This window comes from Chenopodium album, chromosome 12, assembly GCF_948465745.1.
Source record: "Chenopodium album chromosome 12, dcCheAlbu1.1, whole genome shotgun sequence".
Taxonomy (NCBI): Eukaryota; Viridiplantae; Streptophyta; class Magnoliopsida; order Caryophyllales; family Amaranthaceae; genus Chenopodium; species Chenopodium album.
The window spans coordinates 42,422,392-42,446,433 of record NC_137845.1 but is presented as its reverse complement, the minus strand read 5'-3'; the positions used below and the strand labels follow the sequence as shown (position 1 = coordinate 42,446,433).

The 24,042-nt window shown below is 33.5% G+C and overlaps 1 protein-coding gene, 1 long non-coding RNA gene and 1 pseudogene across 2 annotated transcripts; 1 reads left to right on the top strand and 2 right to left on the bottom strand.

The window, feature by feature from the left end:
- Window positions 1–6,123: 6,123 nt before the first annotated feature.
- LOC145572411 (uncharacterized) lies at window positions 6,124–10,224 on the top strand. The gene is made up of 3 exons (XR_014096830.1): window positions 6,124–6,212; window positions 8,260–8,522; window positions 9,949–10,224. It is a non-coding gene; the product is annotated as an uncharacterized LOC145572411 (long non-coding RNA).
- Window positions 7,117–9,340, bottom strand: LOC145572410 (putative 2-oxoglutarate-dependent dioxygenase SLC1). Its single transcript, XM_081631385.1, has 5 exons — window positions 9,029–9,340; window positions 8,625–8,925; window positions 8,255–8,502; window positions 7,671–8,016; window positions 7,117–7,551 (listed from the first exon to the last, which is right to left on the bottom strand). Exons 2-5 carry the CDS (start codon window positions 8,907–8,909, stop codon window positions 7,306–7,308), a joined length of 1,125 nt encoding a protein of 374 aa, XP_081487511.1. The 5' UTR covers window positions 8,910–8,925; window positions 9,029–9,340; the 3' UTR covers window positions 7,117–7,305.
- A 9,591-nt stretch (window positions 10,225–19,815) lies between the features above and the next one.
- Window positions 19,816–21,744, bottom strand: LOC145572409 (purine-uracil permease NCS1 pseudogene; annotated as a pseudogene).
- Between the last annotated feature and the right edge of the window lie 2,298 nt (window positions 21,745–24,042).

Below are 24,042 nucleotides of genomic sequence, written 5' to 3'. Positions count from 1 at the left end.
TCCTGAATTTAAAATCAATTCTTTGCTTGCTTTTTAGTTACTTATTTGTCAAGTTCCATCACTGGTTTTGAAGTTGGGTCTTTGAATTGTGAGTTGAAAATTAGTATAAAACCCGTATCCTTGTTTGAAAAGTGAGCACCTCAAGACTTTTAAGAACAACAAATGTTTAACCATTCAATGTTTAATTATATTATTTGGTGGTAAGTGTGACATATTATTATTGTTAATATTAGAAAATTTTGATAATCGTCGCCTACTATGGTTCACATTTTAGTAACTATCACCAACAATTTTTTTTATTTTTTTATTTTACCACCAACAATTTTTCAAAACATTAAGTTTTAGATTAGGCGGGAAAATTTTTATTATAAATTTACTACAAGGAAAATTGTAATGTCAACATTTTTTGTTTTAGATATAGTTATTAGATATATAGATATAGATTCATGAACATGATTAACCTTTTTTGTAAATAAACCGATTCATATGAACCCTCTTTACTGATACTATAGGTTAACCAAAATCATTTAAGACATTATTAGATTATGATTCGACTCATGTAGCCATACCCACTATAACCGAGTTAAACCTAACTTGATCTATTTCAAATTTTCAACTGGAACCAAGTATTATTCATCCACCTTGATTAAATCTCGACCAATTATGACTGACTTAATATGACTCAGAACCCAAATTAATCTGGCTCAATTCATTTTTAACCAACTTGTTTCTAATATGACTCACCCTGATCACAATCCGAATTATAGCTGAATGATTGGACCTGATTTAAAACACAATAAATAAACGAATCGAATTGACCCACTAATTTTCATAACCAACCTAAACTCATCCACCAACAAAATCTATCCAACTTGTTCTCTAACCGAAGTAGTTCAACCTAACCCGAAGTCGATAAAAATGTCAAGTTATTCCATATAACATTTTATTTTTCAAGCTTATGGAGGCATATATTCAACCATTAACACATCTAATTATGGTTGTGTAAATATAACTAGGGGTGAGCGAACCGGGTACTCAGCCAAAATTTTAGGACTCAGACCTGAAATTGGTTGGGACCGGGTCTTAAAATTTGGAACTGGTTCAACGCGGTCCTAAAATTTTGGACTTGGAATTGGAACCACCGGATACCGGTTTTGATTCCGGGTACCCACTTATGTATATAATTGTTAAATATAATATAAATTATAATACGTAGTATTGATTTTAGTCTATTTTTATTTTTAGCGTTTAACACTTGTATTTATATATGCATTAAGTTATTTTATTTATGTTTTGTATTAATAATATTTTTTTTAATATAACTAATTAGATACATCTAACATAATATTATTTTTGAAAACTTATTAAATGTAATATATACTGGGTAACCGGGTACCTAATTGGTTCCGGATCCAAAAAATCGAGAATTGAAATTGGAAACGGTTGCAACCGGTTCCTTAATTTATTACTGGAATTGGAACCATCGGTTCCAATTCCGATTTCGGACCCGCCGATTTCTAACCGATTCCGGTTCTAATTTCAAGTACCCGGAAGTTCACCCCTTATAACGTGCACAATTCTGTTAATGTAATGATGTAAGGTCTATTCTCTTCAGCTTAATTTGAGTTCAGTTTAACTCCAATCAGTTCAGTTCAGTTCCTTATTTCCTTCTCTCATAAAATATTCATTTCAGCTCTATTCATTTCAGTTCCTTATTTCCTTCTCGCATAAAATATTCATTTCAGCTCTATTCAGTTCAGTAAAGCTCCAATAAGTTCTGTTTAGTTCTATTCAACTTAATTCAGTAGGCATGTAGTATAATGTCTAATTCAAAGGTTGTGTTTGGTAAACATGAGCAAAATTAGCTTATTTGACCAATATTAGCTTATTGACTATTAAATAAGCTAATTCAAGATGTTTAGTGGGAAGGTTATTTGAAGAACTTATTCCACTAAATAAGCTCTTTTTGAAATAGGAGCTTTTTCAATTAGATTATTCATTAATTATTGTGAAATGACACTTATACCCTCATTTAATTAAAAATCATACTTAAACTACCTACCCCACAATTAGTTTATTGGTCATTTCATATACTCAATCACTTTTAAGCTATCAGGTATTTACCAAACACTTTTAAGCAATCAGCTAATAAAATAAGATAGTCAAATCAGTTAACGCAATCAGCGAGTCAAAATCAGCTACCATAATCAGATTCATCTTCAGCTTTTAGCTTTTAGCTATTCACCGAACGCGGCCAAAGTCAAAGTCATAATCAAAGGGTAGAATGTAAAAAATGTTAATTCCTAGACGATAGCGTAGAATCTGAATTTCCACCGTCTCCACAAACAAATTACCCTCACATGGCGGTGAAAAAGACGATGATCAATCTGCTATCAACAACTCTACCAACATTCCTGGACTATGCTCGAATTCGAACAAATTCTTGAACATCAACGTCTTAAATGGACCCCATTTCTTTTAGCTACGCCTGTAAATTTGTCAATTTTTAGGTAAAAGTTGTAACCCTTTTCATTGTTCGTATTACTTTGTCTGCCTTTTATTGTTCTTTGTTCTTTCTTCTTTATACTATTAGTTGCGTAAGAATTTGTCTTGAAATTCATATTATAGTTGATTGGATTGCTCTTTTAATTAGTGGGTATTAACTGGAACTCTGAATTATTGATAATTAGTTTATAATTTGAGCAATTTAGTGGGCCATTAATGAATTTTTTATGCTCACTGACATTGCTTCATGATGGTTTTCTCCAAGTTCTTTATTGCCTTTTATTTACTGGCGTGGGAAGGAACCCAATTTTTTAAACCCGCTTGTTATTTGATTAATGTAAGCAATCAACTATGAGGTGCATATGTAGTGTTACTTGATTTGATGGTACGCTTTGGTACACGAAACCGATATCGGGTTCAATTCGCTATCTAGTTTAGTTAAACTCATTCGAAAGTGTAACATTGAACTATTGTTTGTGGGATGATTAGTGAACCTAAGGGAATATTTGAATCTTAAAAATGGAGAATTGAGCTGTTCTTCTCATGGTAGAATTGGGTGTAGTAAATTTAGGTGTTGTTCTCCTCACTTTATTTTCAATTATTTGAGGCTTATTGGAGAGATTGTTATATACACCCGGGTATAGCGTACACCCATGGGTATGTTGTATCCATTTTGATAATTGTTTTTCATTTAATCATCAAATGATGATGAACAAAAACTAACCTTGGGTTATTTAGGTGTACGGTACACCCTATTAGGAGTAAGTTTTGTTAAGGATTAATAAGTTTAAATAAGATAATGTAATGGTTAATAAGATCCAATAATAGAAGATAAATAAAGACTTGTTAAATGCAATGCAATGCGAGGGCTAATAAGTTTTAGTAAGGTCTTATAAGGTCTATAGGGTCCAATAAGATAATAATAAATATAAGGGCTAATAAGTTAAGTTAAGATAAGATACTTTGGGCTACTAAGCCCGGATAGGATAATATAAGTGAAATTCAGGTAAACAACACAACTCCTCATGTCTTAGAATAATTGAACATTTGATATATTTTTTTTCACTATACTATATCAATTATTCCGTGACGGAGGGAGTATTTTAGTATAGCTCGAAAATGTTATGTTTGGATATAAAGTGCCAATGATAGGTCATTATGGCAAGGAAAAGAGCTAGTCATACCAATTGCTTCTTTTTTCTCAAGCTAACTTTTGGGTGTTCTCTTCACTTGAATTCTACTTGTTCAAACATATTAGACATAAACTTAAAGCATTTGAACTTATTGGCCTGTCTCCAAACTTGTTATAGTTGACTATTGAAATAGATAGCCCTTAATGATCCTGAACTTATTTATATCAATTACAAACTTATTGCCTATGAACTTACCTTATATGAACTCATATTATTTTTGTGTGAACTCATTAGCCCAAAATTATCTGAATTGAACTTGATTTAGATTATTAAGTAGAGGATATGTTAGTCAGGCATATGGGTTTGTCCATTGTAGTCCTAATCTGGAATAAGTTACCATCAATTGTGCTGAATTTGGAAACACTACAGCCATTGAGTATTTCTCGGCTTAAACAAAAAACATTGGTGTGAGGAGAATATGTAACTAGATGTGAGGTTATAGTTTAGAGGCCTCCAACTTTTATTGAAATTATTTTGAATGCAGATAAGACTTTTTCATTTAGAAATTTTGTTTGAAAATATTTTGAATGCAGATAAGACTTTTTCATATAACCTGCATTTTATGTTCTTTCGGAAGAATGATGCACGTCATCCTGCTGGATTTAGGATTCTCGGTGAAGTGAGGTGCTCATTCCTTTGAGGAATTTTGATTGTTATTGTAAATGTTATAACAATAAGACATGAAAAAATTATTTATTGTATGATTCATCGTAGTAGCATATAAGTATTAAATACAATACTTATTATTACTTACCTTGTTTTTTTAGTTGACACGTAATTTTTTTTTTAGGAAGTTTATTTTTAGTTGGCATGTTTTTTGTTTTTTTTTTTTTTTTTTTTTTTTTTTTTTTTTTTTTTTTTTGGTAAGTTTTATACCTTACATTTATTAGTGTATCCCACTTGATTAATTATTCTCTCTTATTCTCTCTCCTCTCCTTAATTGAACGCGTCAACTAAATAGAAACGGAGGAAGTATTTTTTACCTTTTTTTAAGTAAAGCTTAAAAGGGTAGTCTGCTTCAAGGTTCTCTAGTGATAATAATTGTTCTTGAGCTACTCAAGCGTGTCTTAGTTTTGCTATCTATCAAGTTCAGCAATCAGAACCGCACCCTTTTTGTAAATATTTTTTTTACTATTATTATTTTTAATGTTCTTGAGGACTGATCATTCCTTGTGAGTTAATTGACTTTAAGTATAAGGATAAAGAAATCCAGGGATATTTTTATATTAACAAGCCAGAGGAGCACTTTTTTTTTTTGGTTTAATGTTTATGTATAAGCTTAATGGTCTTGACTCTTGAGGTCTGATCATTCCTTGTGAATCAATTGACTTTAAGATCAGAAATCTTGGAATATTCTGAATAATTAAAAAGCCAAAGGCATACAGGATGTTAACTATGAGCCTGAATTAGGTAAGAGGTGAAGAAGTTTATACGAAGTACATAACATCTAATTTTAATTTGTTTAATGTAATATTTTGCCTACCTAAGATTGTGGTAATGAGAATTACATTAATCTGTATAACAGTTAAATTGGTTGAATATGAAAGCTGTGCATCACATGAGTGTCATTAGCTGCGCAAGGCATTTCATTAATTACTTTTTGGAATAGGAGGTAGTTAAAGTATCGCCTTTCCTGTAAAACTTGGGTTTCTGGTCTTTCTACGAGGCTCTTATACAGATATACTTGCTTGCAGCCTTGTAAACTTAGTTTTATTCCTATGTCTGGTGGGGAATGAATTCTCTTTCACTTACCGAGCTGCTAGGTTGAGGTTCTATCTGACTTCTTGTTATCCATGTAAACTTTTTATCTTATCATGCAATTCACGTATATTATTCCTACTCCCTGATATATAGAGCAATTTTATCATTTTCCCTACTCAACTTGGAATCTTGTTTCACCATAAAATATTATATTGAACTTTTGAAGAGTATATATGATTCCTACTCCCTGATATATAGAGTGTATGTGATTCCTTTTCACTGATATGTAGAGCAATTTAAAAGAATTTCCTTGTATTTTGGCGATAAGTACGTGATATATAAAATGGTAGCTATTATGTGGAGAAATTACAGCTGGATACGTGGCGAGGTAATTTTCTGTCCTGAGGTAGTTTACTAGCATAATTATGGAAATAGGCTGTGAGTATGTGAATCTGAGCTTCAGTTCTCTAACTGTCTACATTCTCTACAATAAGCGTATTCTATAAACTATCAGAGAATATCCTGTAACCTTCTGGGACAGAATAGGGGATGGTTTCCAAGTTTATTGCTAATTCAGATCAGCTCTTGTGCTCTGGGACATTGACAAGGCTTATGAATTTTTTATTATAGAAACAACTGCTTGCCATAGACAGTGACTTGCAGGATTTAACATATTGTATTTATTTACATGTAGGATTTTATGTATTTTGATATTTTATCCATTAACTTGCAGGATAGGGACTGTATTTTATAAGATCAGTGTCTAAAATTGGAGCTTCTTCAAATTATATCGTCATGAAAGACACTCGTGAGGTATGAGCTATATATTAATTGAATATTCATATGTAACATTGTATCATTATAATAAAAGGAAATACTTAATGCATCTCTGTCCTATAAATCTATAATAATGAAAACTTGTAAATGCTTCACCAAAAAAAAATGTCTAATGTATTTTTCTGGATTCCTGGATATAAATTATGTATCAAAACCATCAATCCTCTTAGTGTGATGATGACAGTCATGAAAATTTGTACTGGGATCCCACTTGTGTTAATTATATTTATTGGCAAATGATTTAGGGCCTGTTCTGATTGACTAAACTGAGCTGAACTGAACTAAACTGAACTTATTAGAGCTGAGCTGTACTGAACTGAATATTTTATGAGAGAAGGATATTAAGAACTGAACTGAAAATAAGCCGAAGAGAACAAGCCCTTAGCTCGAAAATTTGTGGTTTATTGATTAAAAGTTTTCAGAATCAACTCTATCAAAGACCGTACAGCATCTATGCCTTAAGTCCCAATGTTTATAGTTGCCCAACGCACCAACCTACTACTATTTTGCTTTCTTGAGAGTGCATGCATCTCAGGATTCAGATCTGAATTAGAAGCCTTCTTTCATTCTCTCTCTCTCTCTCTCTCTCTCTCTTTCTCTCCCCCCCCCCCCCCCCCCCCCCCCCCCCCTCTCTTTTTTAATAGACTTCTTATCTGCTATATATCATTAGTAATTAGGTGATACATGAGTTTATAGTTCATGTATCTTTCTTTTTTTTTCTCCAGTGTTTCTTTGCAGTCATGTAATTCTTTTTTTCATGAAATTACTCCTAGCTAATGGTTCTGTTAAACTTGATGTCAACTGTCAGCCATGAGTTAATAGTTGAGTATAAAAAAGTTTGAACTACATTGACAGTTGAGAAATAATTAGTAATGTGATATTCTTAGTTCCAAAAATAATATAGTTAACTTGTTGTAATTGCTTTGCTTGGACTGTTCTAAATACAATTTTCCTTGTTCACTGAGATGAATAAATTGATAATAGTTAGGCATAGTCTATATTTATCATGTACAGGAATTTCTAAACGGTTCCTTGGTTGACAGTCTTGACATGCATATTTTTCTGCATTTCAATCGAGTTTTCTGGACTCTAGAAAAGCCTTCTTCTTTGGTTCACATGATGAAACATACTCAAGGAAAGTAGCAAAATCTGTGTCCTTGTAACGCCTTGGATTATTTTTGTTAATAAGTTTGGGTGAAGGTTGAATAACACGCTCGAAAGGAAGACTGTGAAGAGATGCTACAGTTACACGTGTTTTCTCTTGATTCACTAGTACTCTGTGTAGCACACTCCTATACTTTCCATTGCTAAATATCTGTAGCAAAATAAAATCAAAATCTGCATTTAGTTTACTGTAACATAACTGTTCCAACTTCCAACAATGCAAGTAAACATTTATTTGTTTGTTTTAATGGAATTGATGGAAGAATCTACCTCTAGATGATCACCGATATTTACAACAAAAGCATTTGGGATCGGATCAACTGTCAACCATTTTTCTTCAAACTGTATTTGTAAACCCTTGACTTCATCCTGGAGAAGAAGGGTTAGGAAGCCATAGTCTGAATGTGGTGGCATCCCCAGTGTGAGTTCAGGTTCTGGGCACGGTGGATAGCAATTTGCCACCATCATCTGGCTACCCTCTTGAAATTCTTGCAAAACTTCATTTTGTTCTGCTATATTCATTTCTGCATTCCACAGTCCAAGGCTCTCTAGGATGGCCCTCATTAGCATCATAAACAGGTTTCTAGTTTGCATTGAGTAAGCAGCTGCCTGATCCCTATAGAAGAATTTAAAAAAGTAATTAGGATTTTTTATTTTTATTTTTATTTTAAAATTCTTGGAGGGCAATTTAAGACCACTAATTCTACTTGTTTATTCTCAAAAAGGAAAGGCAGCCACAAAATCTATCCTCTGCTGGCTGTCCTACTGCTTAAACGAATCATTGCATTGTAAAATAATCATCAAGTGGGTAGGGTTGCATAAAAATATTAATTGTATGTTATCTCTGTTACTACCTCAGGTCTTCTGGTGAAGAGGGCCAGAGTGAAAAGACATCTGGTACGGGGTGGCAAACAAGCTTCAGAAAGTCTCTCCAACAGTAGTTTCCGTCTTTGTTCTGATTAAAGCTTGTTCCATATCGGACTGGTGCTTTCATATCTGTGGACATGTACTTGCGTCGTTCCTCGAATGGAAGCTCAAAAAATCTTTTGCATACATCAGTCATACTGCTAATAGCATCTGTGGGAATGCCATGATTTACTACCTGCAGCAACATGTTAAATGGTAAGTTTTATGCTTAAATATTTATGATTAGCTTCAGATCTTAGCATGAAAGCAATTGTGGGAATGGTGCATTGTGGTGCTTAAGGGTTGCAGCTGACCAACCTGAAAGAAACCATATCGTTCACAAGCATTAGTAAGGGATTTGAGCACTTGAGACCGGTTAGGTCCTTGTAGTTCAGCAAAGTCTATGACTGGAAGTTTGATGTTTGTTTCCTGAATATGTGATTCTTTTCTCATGTTTGGACGGTCTGGGATGGGAAAGATGTACTTGTTTGGAACTTTCTTGATTCCATTCTCATGGAGATGCCTCACACCTTTCTGGTATTGGTTTTCTGATTGGCTGTCTCTCATCTTCTTTTCTAATTGTAGCGAGATTGCCGGAGACATTAGTTTGAACAGATTCCTGTGACATGCATAAATAAAAGGTCAATTATATAAACATGTACGGGATAGCAGATGAGAGAAGGGGAGGATAAAGTCAACGCTGTATTAAGTACTACCCGTACCTTTCTTTTATGGATGAATGAACACAATGAAGGAAAGTTTACAAGTAATTTGTTTGAGATTTATGATAATGCAGCACTCAATTTATAGAAGTGGCTTAGGAAGGCTACGTCAAAACCACAGTTGCAAGTTTTTGAAAACCAGCACTTTGGAAAACCAGCTTTGGTATATATTTTTATTAGCAAGGGGGTGGGGGCACCAAGTCCAGAAAAACTATCACTGGATTATTTAATTCAAGCAAAGCAATCTTTCCTATATAGTATGACCGTTGACCAAAGTTTGGGTCAAAGAACGAGTTCGTGGGGTCCTATGCTTTCTCCATCTTTGTACTACCAAATATTGTCAAGGCTTAATTTATTATTCCCCTTGATGTAGTTCTCACTTGAATATTTTATGAGTCATGCAACTGGCTGACTTTTGGCATAATTTTTTTTTTTTTTTTTTAATATAAATTAAAATAGGGTCTATTTCTTATGTAGGCTGTCTATTGTGTTGAAGTCCTAATCATGTCATCAAACTCTTTTAATTCAGTGTATCTTCCCGGATGCTCAAGCTAAAAAACTGATGCTTAATAATTGCTCAAGTTGTGATGTTTTATGCTGGACAGCAAAGTAAAGAACAGTAGTTATGGACAAATTACAACTTTCCATGCATTTAAATTGGTATATCATTGTTGGCGTGTGGGTTTGGTGCTAATACTGCTAACACTAAGTCCAATGACCGAGGTAGGAGTTCTACTGCAGAAGTTTAGAGTAGTAAATTCTGAGAATATTAAAACCTATCCATTTGAACCCCTATTTGTAATTTATTTACTTCTTGACATATCCTTTATATCATAAGTTACCTAGTCATACTTTGAAGCATGCTTGTCATATGACTGGTTTTGTTGGGTGATAGTAAATTTTCCACAACTGCATTGCAGGCAATATTCATCAGAATTTATCAGCACTCAGCAACTGGGGTTTTCCATCCTGCAGCGTGGATAGAGAAAGTATGTAGTTAGTAGAATCTTTCCCCTAACCTGTATTCAATTACAATATATATGGCCATGCATCAATCAACTGAGTTTATCATGAATTTTGTTTGACAATGTCAGAATATTTGGGGTTCTTTGCAACTTGCACTTGTATTGACTTCTGCCTATTAAATCAGTTGACTGGTATTGTTGGTGTTATGTTTATAACATCCTGCATATTAAGTTTATGACCATATTGAGGAAACCAATTAACCAATACTCTTGTTACTAATTAAACTATATGTGGTGACTGGTGACTCTAGAGAATTTAATTATCTTTTAGCTATTGCAAAAGGCATTTACAGATTTAGGTGGCATTACATAGCTGATTGGCTAGGAAGAGACAAAACCAAAAAAAAAAAAAAAAAAAATGATGATAAATGTTGGGAAGATAAGGAGTGGCTCTAAAAAAGTGCAATAATGAGATTTGGCTAAGGTTGCAATGTGGCTCTAATATCATTATGTGGGACAAGAATTTGAAAGTACTATTCTTTGTCCTATGGCAGACACTGGTCCATTTTGCTTTCAAATTTTGGTGCACCTTTTTGTTTTTTTTTTGGGTTCTGCTGGATTGATCTATTCAATGTTTCTAGTATTTACTTTCTATATGATTGTGAAAATCTTGATATTGGGTGCTTCTGCCAGTTGTTGTATGCGAAAGGGGATATATAAAGGTGCATTGTTGATAAAATAAGTGATTCCTTATTCTCTATCAGTTGGCTTGATCCGTTGTATAAGTTGTGAAACTTACATAGGGTAACTTGAAGTTGAGAAAATAAATTACTCCCTCCGTCCCCAAATGATAGTCCCTTATGGGCAAATTTTAGTCTTAAAATGTTCACCCCATTTGTTTTTTCCAACAACCATTAATATTAAATTTTTACCAAAATTCCCTCCAATTTGCAACAATATTTGTGCAAATTTAAATTTCCCATGTAAATTTTGTTTTTCCATATAATTTTATTACTTTCTCTCTCTACTTTTTTGCATACTCAATGTCAATTTACTTTTTCAATGTACTTTTACTATTATTATTTTTGTTTATTAATTTCCGTGAAAAATGCTCATAAGGGACTATCAAAAGGGGACGGAGGGAGTAGTTGTTTATCTTTGCTATAATGAAAATTTTCAAATGCTATTAATGTTATTTTTCTAATTTTCACTCGCTTTTATTTTTTTCCTTTTATAACAACCTTTTATTCTTTTTTTTTTTAAAAAAAAAAAAATTATCATCTCTTAACCCACCTTAAGGACTATTATTTTGAAGAATTTCTTACTTGTATCTCTCTCCTCCTAAAAGTGAAAGCAACCATAAGTTTCGTATTTTCTATCGGAGTTGAGAACTCAAGAAGGTGGAGTAATTACTCTGTTTTTTAATTGTTCATATTATTATAAAAAACTAGGGCGCTTCACAACATCATGACCTTTATGATCATTAGTTGTTAATATCAATTTTATGTAATGGAGATTTACCTTTTATCTTTTTTGTTAGAGGTAAAGATTGTGATTTCCTATGTGATTTTGCAAGAACATTCTTGGTCCAGTTTCCATGGTAATGCTTACTCGTTCTCAAGATCTCTCTCTCTTTCTAATAATTTATTTCCATCCCCCCTCCCCAATTCCCTCTTTTGAGGTGGTATTAAGTGAAAATGAAAAATTAGGAAAAAAACACATATTTAGGGATTAAGTTGTTTTATACAACAGATAATAGAAAGGAATTAATCTTATTTCAAAATTAGATAGTATTTCTTTTTATATCACCTGTTTTATGAGTCATTACAATAACTAACACACAATTAGCTTTTGATTTTTAGAAGGCACCGATAATATAACCTTAAGGTATGGATATTCTTGTATGACCCTTGTATTTGGAAGTTTGGTTGAATTATCATATTGGATCATGGAGGCATATGGCTGGAGTCTGACAGATTGCAAAAAAATTTATATCTTGATCACCCACTCTCCCCCTCATCTCCTTTCTTGTGGATACTCCATTCTTATTGTCATTTTCTATATATTAAGCCTCTTTTATTATCATTTTCTGATAAAGGAAAGAAAATTTCCCCTGTGCCCAACTACAATGTCAATAATAGCCATATAGGGATAATTTTTGATGGTTATAAAAAAAGGCTTGGCATTGATATTTATCTTAATACTTTTCTTACCAAACTAATATTAGTGATTATTGGAATTTGAAGATTGTTCGAAATAGTGTATTGACAGGCAAGTGCTTTGGTTTTTGCCTTTGTGGAGATGATCTGTGAACTATCTTTTCATTTTATCTCAGAGTCTTAATTTCGACACAACATGGGTTTGACTCTTCGATACCTAATACTCCCTCCGTCCCATAATATGGTTCCCATTTTCCTATTTTGGAGAACCAAAATGTTGTTCTTGTTTCTATTTTTGGATAGTATGTAAAGACCATTATATCCCCACTTTTTTAAACTTTATTCATTATACTTTCTAATTTACCCTTGAATTTTGCACATGCCTTGTACTTTTTTTTCCATTTTCGCTCTCTAACTTTAGTCTATGATTGTTCTATTCACTTTTATTAATGTACTCTATCCACTCTCTCCTTCTATTTCTTAAATACCGTGAAAAAATACAAACAGGAACTATATTTTGGGACGGAGGGAGTAAAGAATTTTGACAATTTTTACACAAATTTTTTTAAAAAAGATTAACTATTATTTCTTTCTCTTTTTGAATATGAATAATACCAAACTGGCTGACTGCTACCAACTCCTACAGTGCTACCTCAGTGCCTCTAAATAGGCTTCTGCCTATGGAAGCACCGTATACATGGAGCTTTGTGCGTACAATTGGACCACTAGGGGCCTTTTTTCTAAAAAGAGCGTGTGATTTGATTGATAGTTATGAAAATTTTAATCATCTACATTGTCATTTTCTTTGTTGTGTTAAATGTTCATGTGTTGATTCTGCTCTTAGTATTATGCAAGTATGTGATTGCAAGTGGTAGGAAGTTTCTACAAAGTTAGTCTATCTAAAGTGAGGAATCAACACTTCCTTTTAAAAAGTACTCTTGGTCTGGTATTAACAATCTCATTGTCCCAACCCTTCATGATTTAGAAACCGCCATAATTTCACCAAAACACCCTTTATAATAGTTTTCTTCTTTCTAAACTCTTTCATTGCATTTTAATTATGGCTATTTTTCCTTATAATCTGTTTTTGTTTTAAGGGAATGTGACACCTTTTACTGAAAATTTTACAGAGTAGATGTGATATTATTTTCGGACGGAGGGAATAATATGAAAAAATATAATCAATGTCATAATTAGTCACGTTTAGTGGGTCCTGGCGGGATATTAAACATCGGCTTATCTGGTGCATCACAGCTGTTGGCCTAAAAAGTTAATTTAGGCTGATGGTGATATGGTTTTTTTATTATTTATTTATTTCTATTTATTTTTTATTTTATAATAGTGCATGGCATCATGTCCAGTGACAGTCCAAGAGTTTTGGTAGATTCAAGTACTATTTAATTGGCCTTTCCTACGTGGATAAAGTGATGCTCTTTCTTCGTGGTTGTCCTTAATGTACGTTTTACAACCAGGAGCTCCTGACTTGGTTTTTGATTCTATTTCTAATAATTAAGATGCTCTACAGCATCTAATTTGTTTATGTTCTTTGTTTTTGGTAGTTTCCTTGTAAGGTAAGTACCCTTTTCTCTGGTTAGTGTGCCTTTAAAATAATAGTTTGAGACACAAGTGACATTTGACTCTTTTGAAGGTATGTGAACTTTTGAAGCTAAGGGTATAAGCTGGACCTAAGCTAACACTTGGGTTTGATTATAATTATAGAACTATCTGATTTGGACACATGGTTTAGTGACTCTTTGTTTCCCATCCTCACGCTTGCTTTTCCGGTGATCTTTCTCTGACAACCTTTATGTTCACTGGTTCATGGTTGAGGCCAGAATGGTGCTGTACAAATGTAGCTATTACTTCACTTTTGTCATTTATGAATTGAAAACCACTCTAATCCTTTGCTAAGTCCTTCCTTGTTTGCCTTGCTGTACTTAGTCAAACATGTGTTCTGACACCTTAACTGACTTGGAAACTTGGAATTTGTCTTTGAAGCAAATGGAACTAATTGGAAAGTTAAACGAGTCCTTGTTGGAAAGTTTCAAGTTTCAACAAAGTCCTATGCTTCAACAAGTTTTTACTAATCAGTCTTTTCATAGTGTTTTAATGTTCTGTTTTTTTTATTTTATTTTGCATTTTTTTTTTATCTTGTTTATTTTGTGGAAAATTCTGTTATTTGAAATTGTTTTTTTTTTTTTTTCCCTTTTGCCTTATTGTTTACCTGCTTTTTGGCCCTTATTCAAACTTATCTATATATCAACCTATAGAACTTTTTATTTTTAATTATTTTGGTAGGAAAGTTTTAATTCTCAAATGTGGCCATCTTAGCCTTGTACGCTGCAGAAATATAATACCCCTGTGAGTCCTTGCTAGCTCATTTCCATTTATCTTAACTTATATTTATGTTTAATGTACAGTATCTCTATGTTTCATAGTCTGTTTCGCTCTCAATAAAATTTGAAATTGAGTTACAATAGTTTATGAAGATGAATGGTTTAGTTAACATTTATGGTCTCATGCTAGTGCTTGTTACCTGTGAACATGTGATGCCCATGTCTTTTTGCACAATACACATTGATTAGAAGTTGAAATTGCAAGACTTCTGTAATTGAAGATCTGGCATGTCTTATAAACAACTTATCTATATATGATTTTTGATATGATTTAGAATAAATAGAGCTATGCTAACGCTCCCAACTTAGGAAACCAACTCGTTTGATTGGTGGTAATAAATCAAGTTGATAAATGTCACTTTCTAACTTGTAAAAAAGTTACATGTCATTGTTAATGGTAATGCAAAAGCAAGTGTTTTTCTTTATAAACATCATTACCGCTTAATACCACCCTCTTCTTTACTGGTATATGATGGTAGTGAAAATTACAGAAAAATAGATATTTGACGAGTACAAGCATTATTGTAAACATTAACGTGTGATTTTGCTTATGGAAACAGCTCCAAATTTTCTGGAGCATAAACTGCTACAACTACAGAGAAGAGGGGGGGGGGGGGGGGGGTGGGGTGGGGGGGAAGGCATGATTCTACGAGTGACTTGACACCTTCAAATGTTCAATGAAGGAAGACTTTCCAGAACACTTCCTGGAAATGTTGCTTCAAGAATCAAGATGCACAAAAGTTATTTGATAGAAAAAGTCCGTCTATTAAGTCAATCAAACCAGCTCTAAAAAGTCAATCCTTACTGCTAGCAGCGACAGCTTCATTGAAGGCTGTAGTTATCAGCTCATCTGAAAGTCTTAATAGAAAAGCTCGTGTTTTAATTACTTTGTCCTTTTATCCACATTAGGTGCATTATTTTCTGCCACATCACTACCGGGTATTTTATTCAGAGCTACATTATTTTTCATTTATTTTTAATAAACCTTTTTTGTCCACATGCAATTGCGTGGTTTTTTATGAGTTGGAAAGTTCATTTTCCTTTTTTCTTATTTTTAAAAATATATTTATTTATTTTTCATTTTTTTATATCCATTATCATGTTTTGTGTGTAAATGTATTTTACATAATTGTTTTGTTCACAAATAATTGTCATTTTACTCTTTGACCTTTAAATACGCATATTAATCAATTTAATTTTCCCTATGTTAATACGCAAAAATTAGATATACTAATTCATGCAAGCTCAGTTAAAAGTTGTAACCAAATATATATATATATATATATATATATATATATATATATATATATATATATATATATATATATATATATATATATATATATATATATAGTTTAATATGACAACTAAATGTCGAGAGAGATATTCTTTTGCCACTTTTTAATAGGTCTGTCATTTAAAAATATGTTAATCTGAATATCCTTTTTAAACAGTTGGGTTGGACTTCTAGCTTTCAAACAAAAATAAGCAATGAGAGTAATGACTTATCAGTATGTCCATTTCCTTCAGTAGGAAATAATACTCCTATTGCTGAGTGTGTATGCTTGTCCTTTTGTTAAGCTGCCATACCCAATGCCCTTGATATTATTATTATTTATTTGCATGGGACTTCTGACTTTTTAAAATTTCAGTACTTTAAGGAGATTAATGTATTTGTATCAGCCGTTTACTTTCTGTTTTATTAATGTTTGGTATACAGGCGTTTACTTTCTGTTTTATTAATGTTTGGTATACAGGCGTTTACTTTCTGTTTTAATAATTTTTGGGATACAGGCGTTTACTTTGTTTATACATAAGCATTGTATATTATTAATTAAAATGTCAATGGTACCGTATGTCTTAGTTTACCTATTCAATAATTGTTGTATTATAGAATTATGCTTACAGGTGATGAAGCTACTTTGGTTCTAGGTTGCATTTGGCCAAATTTAGCTAATGAATAATTGGCACGTGGCACAACTAAGTCCTGTTTTTGATAGGTGGGAGCTTTACTTGCAAGAAGAAATTTGGTGCTGAATAGGAATACATTAGAAGACTGGGAATTATATGTCAATGCTGAGAGAGAGGTTAGAGGTAGCATCATTATGTTTATATTTATTTTTGCCATTATGAGGCTGCATTTTCTTGCTTGGCCATTAAATTATTGCTTAATTGTGTCTGTTTTATTAAACAGTATACGGATGAATCCACCCTATCTTATTTTATTTATAAGTTTCACCTAATTTTTGGTACATGGAATGGGTTTGGGATCAAAAGATACGTAGTCTTGACAAATTAGTCCAAAAATGTCCCATTGTCCCAATTTATACATTTTTGGTTGATCAGATCATAGTTTGATGGTGGGAATTAGTGTATTATGGGATACTGTATTTGTTTTGATGCCTTGGGGGTTCTTAAATCGTGCTTGTTGTTTTTTTATGTATGTTGAATCTTAGGCACAGTTAGATTGGATTTTGAAGGTTGTATGAGAAATTGAGAATAGTGTGGTGAGGTGTGAGCAATCTGAGCATCTTACTGAGAGTCAACTAATCATCTTTGTTTGGTTATTGACAATCAATAGTTTTGACACCTTATTCAATTATAAAAACTATCATTAACACTTAAAGTGAGCAAGAATGCTATCATTTGGTCTGGCTCTAGTGTTAATTCAACATTCATTTCTGTAAGTTGCCTTAATGTGTGCAACTTGATGTCTTGCTCGACGCTCAACTAAAAATGTGACTTTTGTTTGTTAGAGACATTCAAGGTTTTAGATCTTCTAACTATTGAAACTATTAGTTGACCACAGTAAAAAGTTGAGTGTCTTGTATTAACATTTATCCTTGCACTGAACACCATGGTTGATCAGAATGGAGGTAAGTTAGGTGTTCCTCTTGCCTAGTTAGAACTTATAGTTAAGCCCCTGCCCTAACCACCACCATATACCCGTGAAGACATGTGAACTCTTATGATATACTCGAACTCAGGTCTTATTTTTAGGACACCAAACAGAGATTTTGTGCGTATCAGAGCTATGGTGTTTGAGATAAAAGCCTCTAATTTGGGCAAAATCTGTGTCGACAACACTTAGTTTGCACTTTCAACACCAATTATATAGACTTCGCCACACTCTCTGATTGCCAAAATTTCTGACTATGTCACATGCCCTTAAAGTTTTCTTTCTCTCTCCTTTCCTCGCAGCTCAAAATGCATTGTAATTTTTTTTGTTGATATCTACTTTTACTTGTCTTTGAGAAGAGGAGGGGGTAAACTTTACGTGATGTTAATGCAATTGAGGGGAGAATTTGTCAGAAAATCAGGCCTTGCTCTCAATATCCTCTATTACCAAGATTGGATCAACTTAAAATTTTGGTTTTTGAGGATTCTTAAATGTAACCTCAATATCTGTCTGATTTGACTTCATGTTATTCTCTCCGGTTTTATTAGAAAAATATGGGATAGATCCATTCACCTTTTTATCTAGCTAGGCCCTATGAAAGTTGTGCATTCTTTATGTTTAAGATAAATACCTATATGAACACAAAAATAAATAAAATTCAGCCTGTTTTTAAGGGGAGCTATACTTTGGCATGTTTGTTCCTCCTACGGGCTATGGGGACCTTTGCAGCTTGATGGGTTGCACCACTCAACTGTGACAATGTGCTCTTAACTGGTTTTATGACGTAGGAAAACTCATTCTTTAATCATCATATTTTTTAGCTAATTATATTCGTTTCTATTTCTCAATTCTCCTTTACAGTCTAAGGACATGTTACTTTGAGACTATGACTGAATTTTAGCAGCTACTGTGTTATATATTCCTTTTGAGGTATTGCACAAGCTTTGGATCCTTGCTTATAGATACCTTTGATATGCTTCTACCCATTAATTTTCCCTTTATGTGGTGTTTATATAGTTAGCTTAGTTGATTCCATGGTTCTACTGGCAAATATACTGTATGTTAGCTAGTATCTGTCTCCCATATGTTCTAACTACATAAGGAGTTTGTAGGGTGAGATGATTTGAGTCATTGTGTTCTGCAGCCATGTTGTGTTTTGATGGGTTGACAGTTGATTGTGAGAGCTTCGATTGAGCTAGTTTTAAATTATTAGGAACAGAACCTTATAAATCATATGAATTCTAGATCCAAGCCCAGCACTGCTTACAATAAAATCTAGAATCTTCAAGATTTTGAATCAATGTTCTGTTCCTGTGCCATTTACACATATTTCCATGATCATATTTGTCATCTAGTGGCAGAGCCGCTTGTAACGCTTTGACCATTGTATATTATGAAAGCTTCAGCATTACTGCAATCAGTAGATTACTCTTTCTTAAAAATATCAAGTATTTATGTTAAAAATAGGCTTGGGCCGCACCTGTCACCAAGAGAGAGAGAAAGAGTCCACTTTACATGTCCTAGGAGGTTCCATCCCAAAACCATATTGCAATAGGAGTAGCAGCCCCTTAGCTCTATAAAGTGTTTAACTCTCATATTTTTATCAATGTGGATTGTAGAGTGTGGGACACTTACTTGTGTTGTTTAGAAAGGCTACAATTCAGTAATTCATGCTCCCCAACTTTGGAATACCTATAGTACTGTGCAATTTTTTTTTTTTTTTTTTTTTTTTTTCCCGTTGTGTAGATGATGAAAATCAGTCTTCGGTTACTTTATAGTACATGTGTACTGCTAGTTTCTTTCAGTACTAGTTTTATTCAGTTAGCATGTGTTCCTGTTTCATACATCAACATTACCTCAATATGCTTATAGAGAGGCTCTGGTCTATGGCAAGGACCCTGTGATGAGTGAGAGACTCTTTTAATTGATCTCATGTAGGTAGCTTACCCTGCCACAGGGTAGATGGGTCAGGCGTACGCTATGATGAGTGAGCAACTCCTTTAGTTGATCTTTAACTTAAGATGCAGATTACGTCTGCAACTTTGCAGTAAGAAAGAAGTGCTAACTCTTTAATTCATTTTTGCTTAGTCCAATATAATCTGAAGCCAAGCAATATTGGATGAGAGTTCTAGAAATTAATTAGTATGTTCAGAACTGTAATTTCTTTAATAAATCAATTGCTAGAACTCTCGTCCAATTTTTAAGTAATTGTATCCATACATTCTAGGCATTGGCCATAATTGTTGTTGTATATGTTGATGATCAACCATGCAATTCATTTCTATCTTCGGCATTCTGCAGGTAGTGGCAAATATTGCAGTGGACAAACTGTGAAGTTCACAAGCTAATGACATTAAGGTATGTTTTGCAATGACGAATTGAAATTAAATTTATTTTTGTAGGCAGTTACAGAAACATGGAGGTGAACAGAGGAGAAAACTTATTAAATTAAATTTGAAGAATTGCCTTAAGAAAGCTGTTCACTGGACTAATGTGATAACTTCATTTACATAAATACAAATTATATAGGCAACTAGACTTACAATGCTATGTGGTATCTTTTCAAAGTAGTCTTCTTATGTGTATACGATCCATCGTAAATCAATTTGGTGCTGCCAAAAGTGGATCAATTGGTTCACTATCTTTACCTGATAATAATGATCGTATTATCCAGTAAAAGATGCCTGCAGCAAAGAAACTGAAGAACCAAGCATTGTTGTATATTGTGATGAATAAATTTGGGACTGAACTCAGAATTCCGAGTTTTTGCAACAAACCAGGCATCACTGGCACAATTCCTACAGTCAAAGCCATCAATGCTGCCAAATTATAACCCCCTGTATAATAGTAGGATCCATCCTTTTTTAATGTGTATAAATCATTAATATTAAGCTTCATTTTCTGAATGATATAGTAATCTGCCAATATTATTCCCCCTATTGGCCCCATTAGTGCCGAGTAACCTACAAGCCAGGTATACACAAAACTTTCACTTGATTTTAGTAATCTCCATGGTTGAAAGGCAATGCCTAGCAATGCTGTTAATAGAGCTCCTTTCCAAAATGTAAACTTTGATGGGCTGAGATTAACCAGTGCATTTGCAGGGGCAACTACATTAGCAGCAATATTGGTGGTGATGGTGGCGAGGCTGATTCCGACTATTGCCAAAATAATTGTGGTGAACCCCCCAATCTCTCCGAGGAGCTGGATGGGGTTTGAGATCACACGGCTGAAGATCACTTTGGTTGAAGAGGTCACGGCTAGCCCAACAAATGTGAATGCACCCATGAAGATAGGCAAGCCAGCTTGACCTATGATCTGATCCTTTTGGGATTTGGCATACCTTGTAAAATCAGGGATGTTGAGTGCTAGAGTTGCCCAGAAGCTAATGTTTGCCGTAAGAGAAGGGAAGAAGAGTGCCCAGAACTGGGAACTCGAAAGATTGGAAGTTAGAGTCAGCATGTGGCCAAATCCACCAGCATTAACATATGCCCAGATCAGTAGGCAGGATGTTAAAACAATCAAGATTGGAGCTGAATATTTTTCGAGCACTCGAATGCCTTCCATTCCTTTCCAAACTATAGACAATTGAGCCAACCAAAATACCATGAAACAAGAGAATTCGAGTGGAGAAGTTCCTAACCAAGGTAAAACATTTGCCAAGGAAGAGTGCTTAATTGAATGTGGCAATAACAGGAAAATTGCCTCTCCCCCAATCCATGTCTCAATACCATACCATCCACACCCAACTAATGCCCGTAGCAGTGCCGGGACATGGGCACCTCTGATTCCAAATGACGATCTTGCTAACACCGGGAATGAGATACCATACCGTGCCCCGGGCTCCCCGGTGAGTATTAGTGGGACAAGCAATACAAGGTTAGCCGCCATCACGGTGGCTATCCCTTGCCACCATGCCATCCCAAGGTCAGCAAGACTACCAGCAAGGTAATATGATGGTACACCAACAACCAGCCCAATCCAAAGACTGGCCATTTCCCACCCAGAAAAAGTCCGTTGACTTGGAGTTGTTGGCTTAAGATCATCATTGATAAGTGCAGGATCAGCCTCATTTTCATCTAAATGAGTACTTCGTATCGGTTCCATTGATGCCATCGGACGAATTGAGGAAGCCGAACATCTTCCGTAGAAGGCGCTTGAGGAGCTCGTCTTATGGATGGTCAATCTTGTAGTTAAGATAGATGGGATGATGCAAGATTTTGTGGGTTTTGTAGTGTAGGGATGGTATTGCAGGCTGAGATACTTGGACATCATAGTGATGATTTAGCCAAAACAAAAAAAGGGGGTTTGAAAAATGGGTAATTGAGTTTAATGGTGGCCTTGTTTGAATCTTGGGATAAGACTGAAAATGGTTAGTTTTGTATGTATTATCACATTCATGTATTTGGAAGCTACTAAGGTTGATTTATGATTAAGATTGCCTATTCTTAATTAGTTAGTGGTTAACTGGCAAATGATTCTTCAACCAGTGGCATCTGTAAGCTAGAATAGAATCTTAGGGGCTGATTTGTAATTGTTGTTTGTTACCTGTTTTAATGAGTGGAAACGAAACGTGTTGAGTGAGCCTATTGAAAAAAAAATAAAAAACTTGTTTTGGTTTTACACACCCTAAAGCATGATATGGCCCACAAGTAGTATTGTTGTTGTTGATGATGTGGTTTCGGTTAGAAAGGGTTGGGCTCAGACGGTTCATTTTGCAAGTGAACTGATTTTGAAATTTGGCTAGTCTATTTGGTTTGGCTATATTTTGCATTTCAAATTGAGTCAGGTTATAATCGGTATGGGTTGTAATCAGGTTGAGTTATCTGGTATTCTGGTTTTGGTTCAAATGGGATTAGTTGAGTTAAAACGGAGATGGGATTGAGTCAAGTCAGAATTAGGATGGGTCATATAGTTTTGATTGAAACGGGTCAAATTAGAATCGGTTCAAGTTCAAGTCAGGATATAATTGGATTATACCTTAAATGATTTTGATTAAATTCTAGTGATAGCAATGCTAATGAGGCAATTTCAGGGAACGGTAATGCAGATAGGTCTTGATATTATGCTTAAGCTAGGTTGTAGTTGATATACGAATAGAGGACACTACAATTGCACTAACACACAAATATAGAACAACATAGAATAAAGACTATTAGGGGCAAAGATCCACTTTAAACAACTAATAAGCTAATGATAATACATTTGATTACCAGTCATGCAAAGAATGAATTAAAATGAGAATTAATTACACTGAAGAGCAATCTCTCAAATTCCTAGCCTACATCCCTCTATGACTAGGTGTATAAAAGAAACTAAACCAAAATGCAATCAAATATATCAATATAAATTTAGGAAAATTTGACTTTTATTACCACTAAAAAGCATCACTTTGATTTTTACTAGCCATCTAAATTTTTATTTTATTTTACTACCACCACACACACACACACACACCAAAAACAAAAACAAAAAAAAAAAAAAAAAAAAAAATTTGCTACCACTTAATGGTTTTTGTTAGTGGTTAGTCTTTAAAAAAAATTCCTCGTTTTACGTGTCAAAAAATGTTTCATTAAGTTTTATGGGGGTCATTGTACCCCTTAAGAATCAAATTGAGCTCGGAATTGCAAAAAAGATAACGTAAGACCTTGACCGTTTCAATCAAAACTAAAATTAGACTTTTAATACCATTAAAAATTTGATTAATCTCTCGTGATAACAAACTTAATTGCAAAATGAACATATTACCATCGTTTTACATCGGGATTGCGCATATTACATGTCGTTGAAAAGCTCTCGAGATAAGCTTTTATCTCCAATTAATTCCAAATTGTTTTGTGGATAAAAATATATAGCTGTATGAAGGTTTTTTTTTTTTTTTTTTTTTTTTTTTTTTTTTTGGCAAATTTAGTGCACATTTCTTCATTACTTGTCCAATTATCTTGTATATTTCTTCAATTTTGCGCAATAAACTTCATAAAATGTTTCAAAGTAGGTAATAAAGTTTAATCTAATGCAAGAAACAATCAGAATATATAAGGAAAACCAAAATCGAGCGACAATGATACTTCGCACGCAAATATGACAAACGTAATAAATAGGTTATTAAATTAAGTAAAAAGATATCAACGCTATGAAAAATTAAATAAAAACTCCTAATAAATAGTGACATAAATGACACTTATCAATAAGCTTAATCAAAACTTATTCATTTAGCAATTCAATTGAACAAAGTTGAACAAATATTTAAGGCTCGTTTACCAAGAAAGATTTATTTAAACAATTTCGTGTTGGACTCATTAGTGGTTTGCAAACATCTTGTTTATGATTCATTTATAGTTCGTTTATAATTTGTTTTTTTTTTAAATTGAATTATATGTTTATTTTTTAAAGAAAACAATATGTATATTTGGTATTGGTAAAATTAGATTTACTCTGTATTTGGGTTTCCTCGAGTTGAAACTATTTTGGGTTGCAAATGAGTAGAGTTAAAACTTAAAAGAGTAATGTGTTTTAATTGGTTTGGGTATAAATTAAAAGATTCACAAACTATTGGGTGTGGTAGTCCGCAGCCAATAGTTTGTGCGGCAACCCT

What these genes read in the sequence shown, in the direction of transcription:
- LOC145572410 (XM_081631385.1), bottom strand. Translation starts at nt 8,909, where the DNA reads ATGTCTCCGGCAATCTCGCTACAATTAGAAAAGAAGATGAGAGACAGC. An exon ending in AACGATATGGTTTCTTTCAG is followed by an intron (nt 8,503 to 8,624) that starts GTTGGTCAGCTG and finishes ATGTTGCTGCAG; the next exon opens with GTAGTAAATCATGGCATTCC. An exon ending in ATATCGGTGATCATCTAGAG is followed by an intron (nt 7,552 to 7,670) that starts GTAGATTCTTCC and finishes ATTTTGCTACAG; the next exon opens with ATATTTAGCAATGGAAAGTA.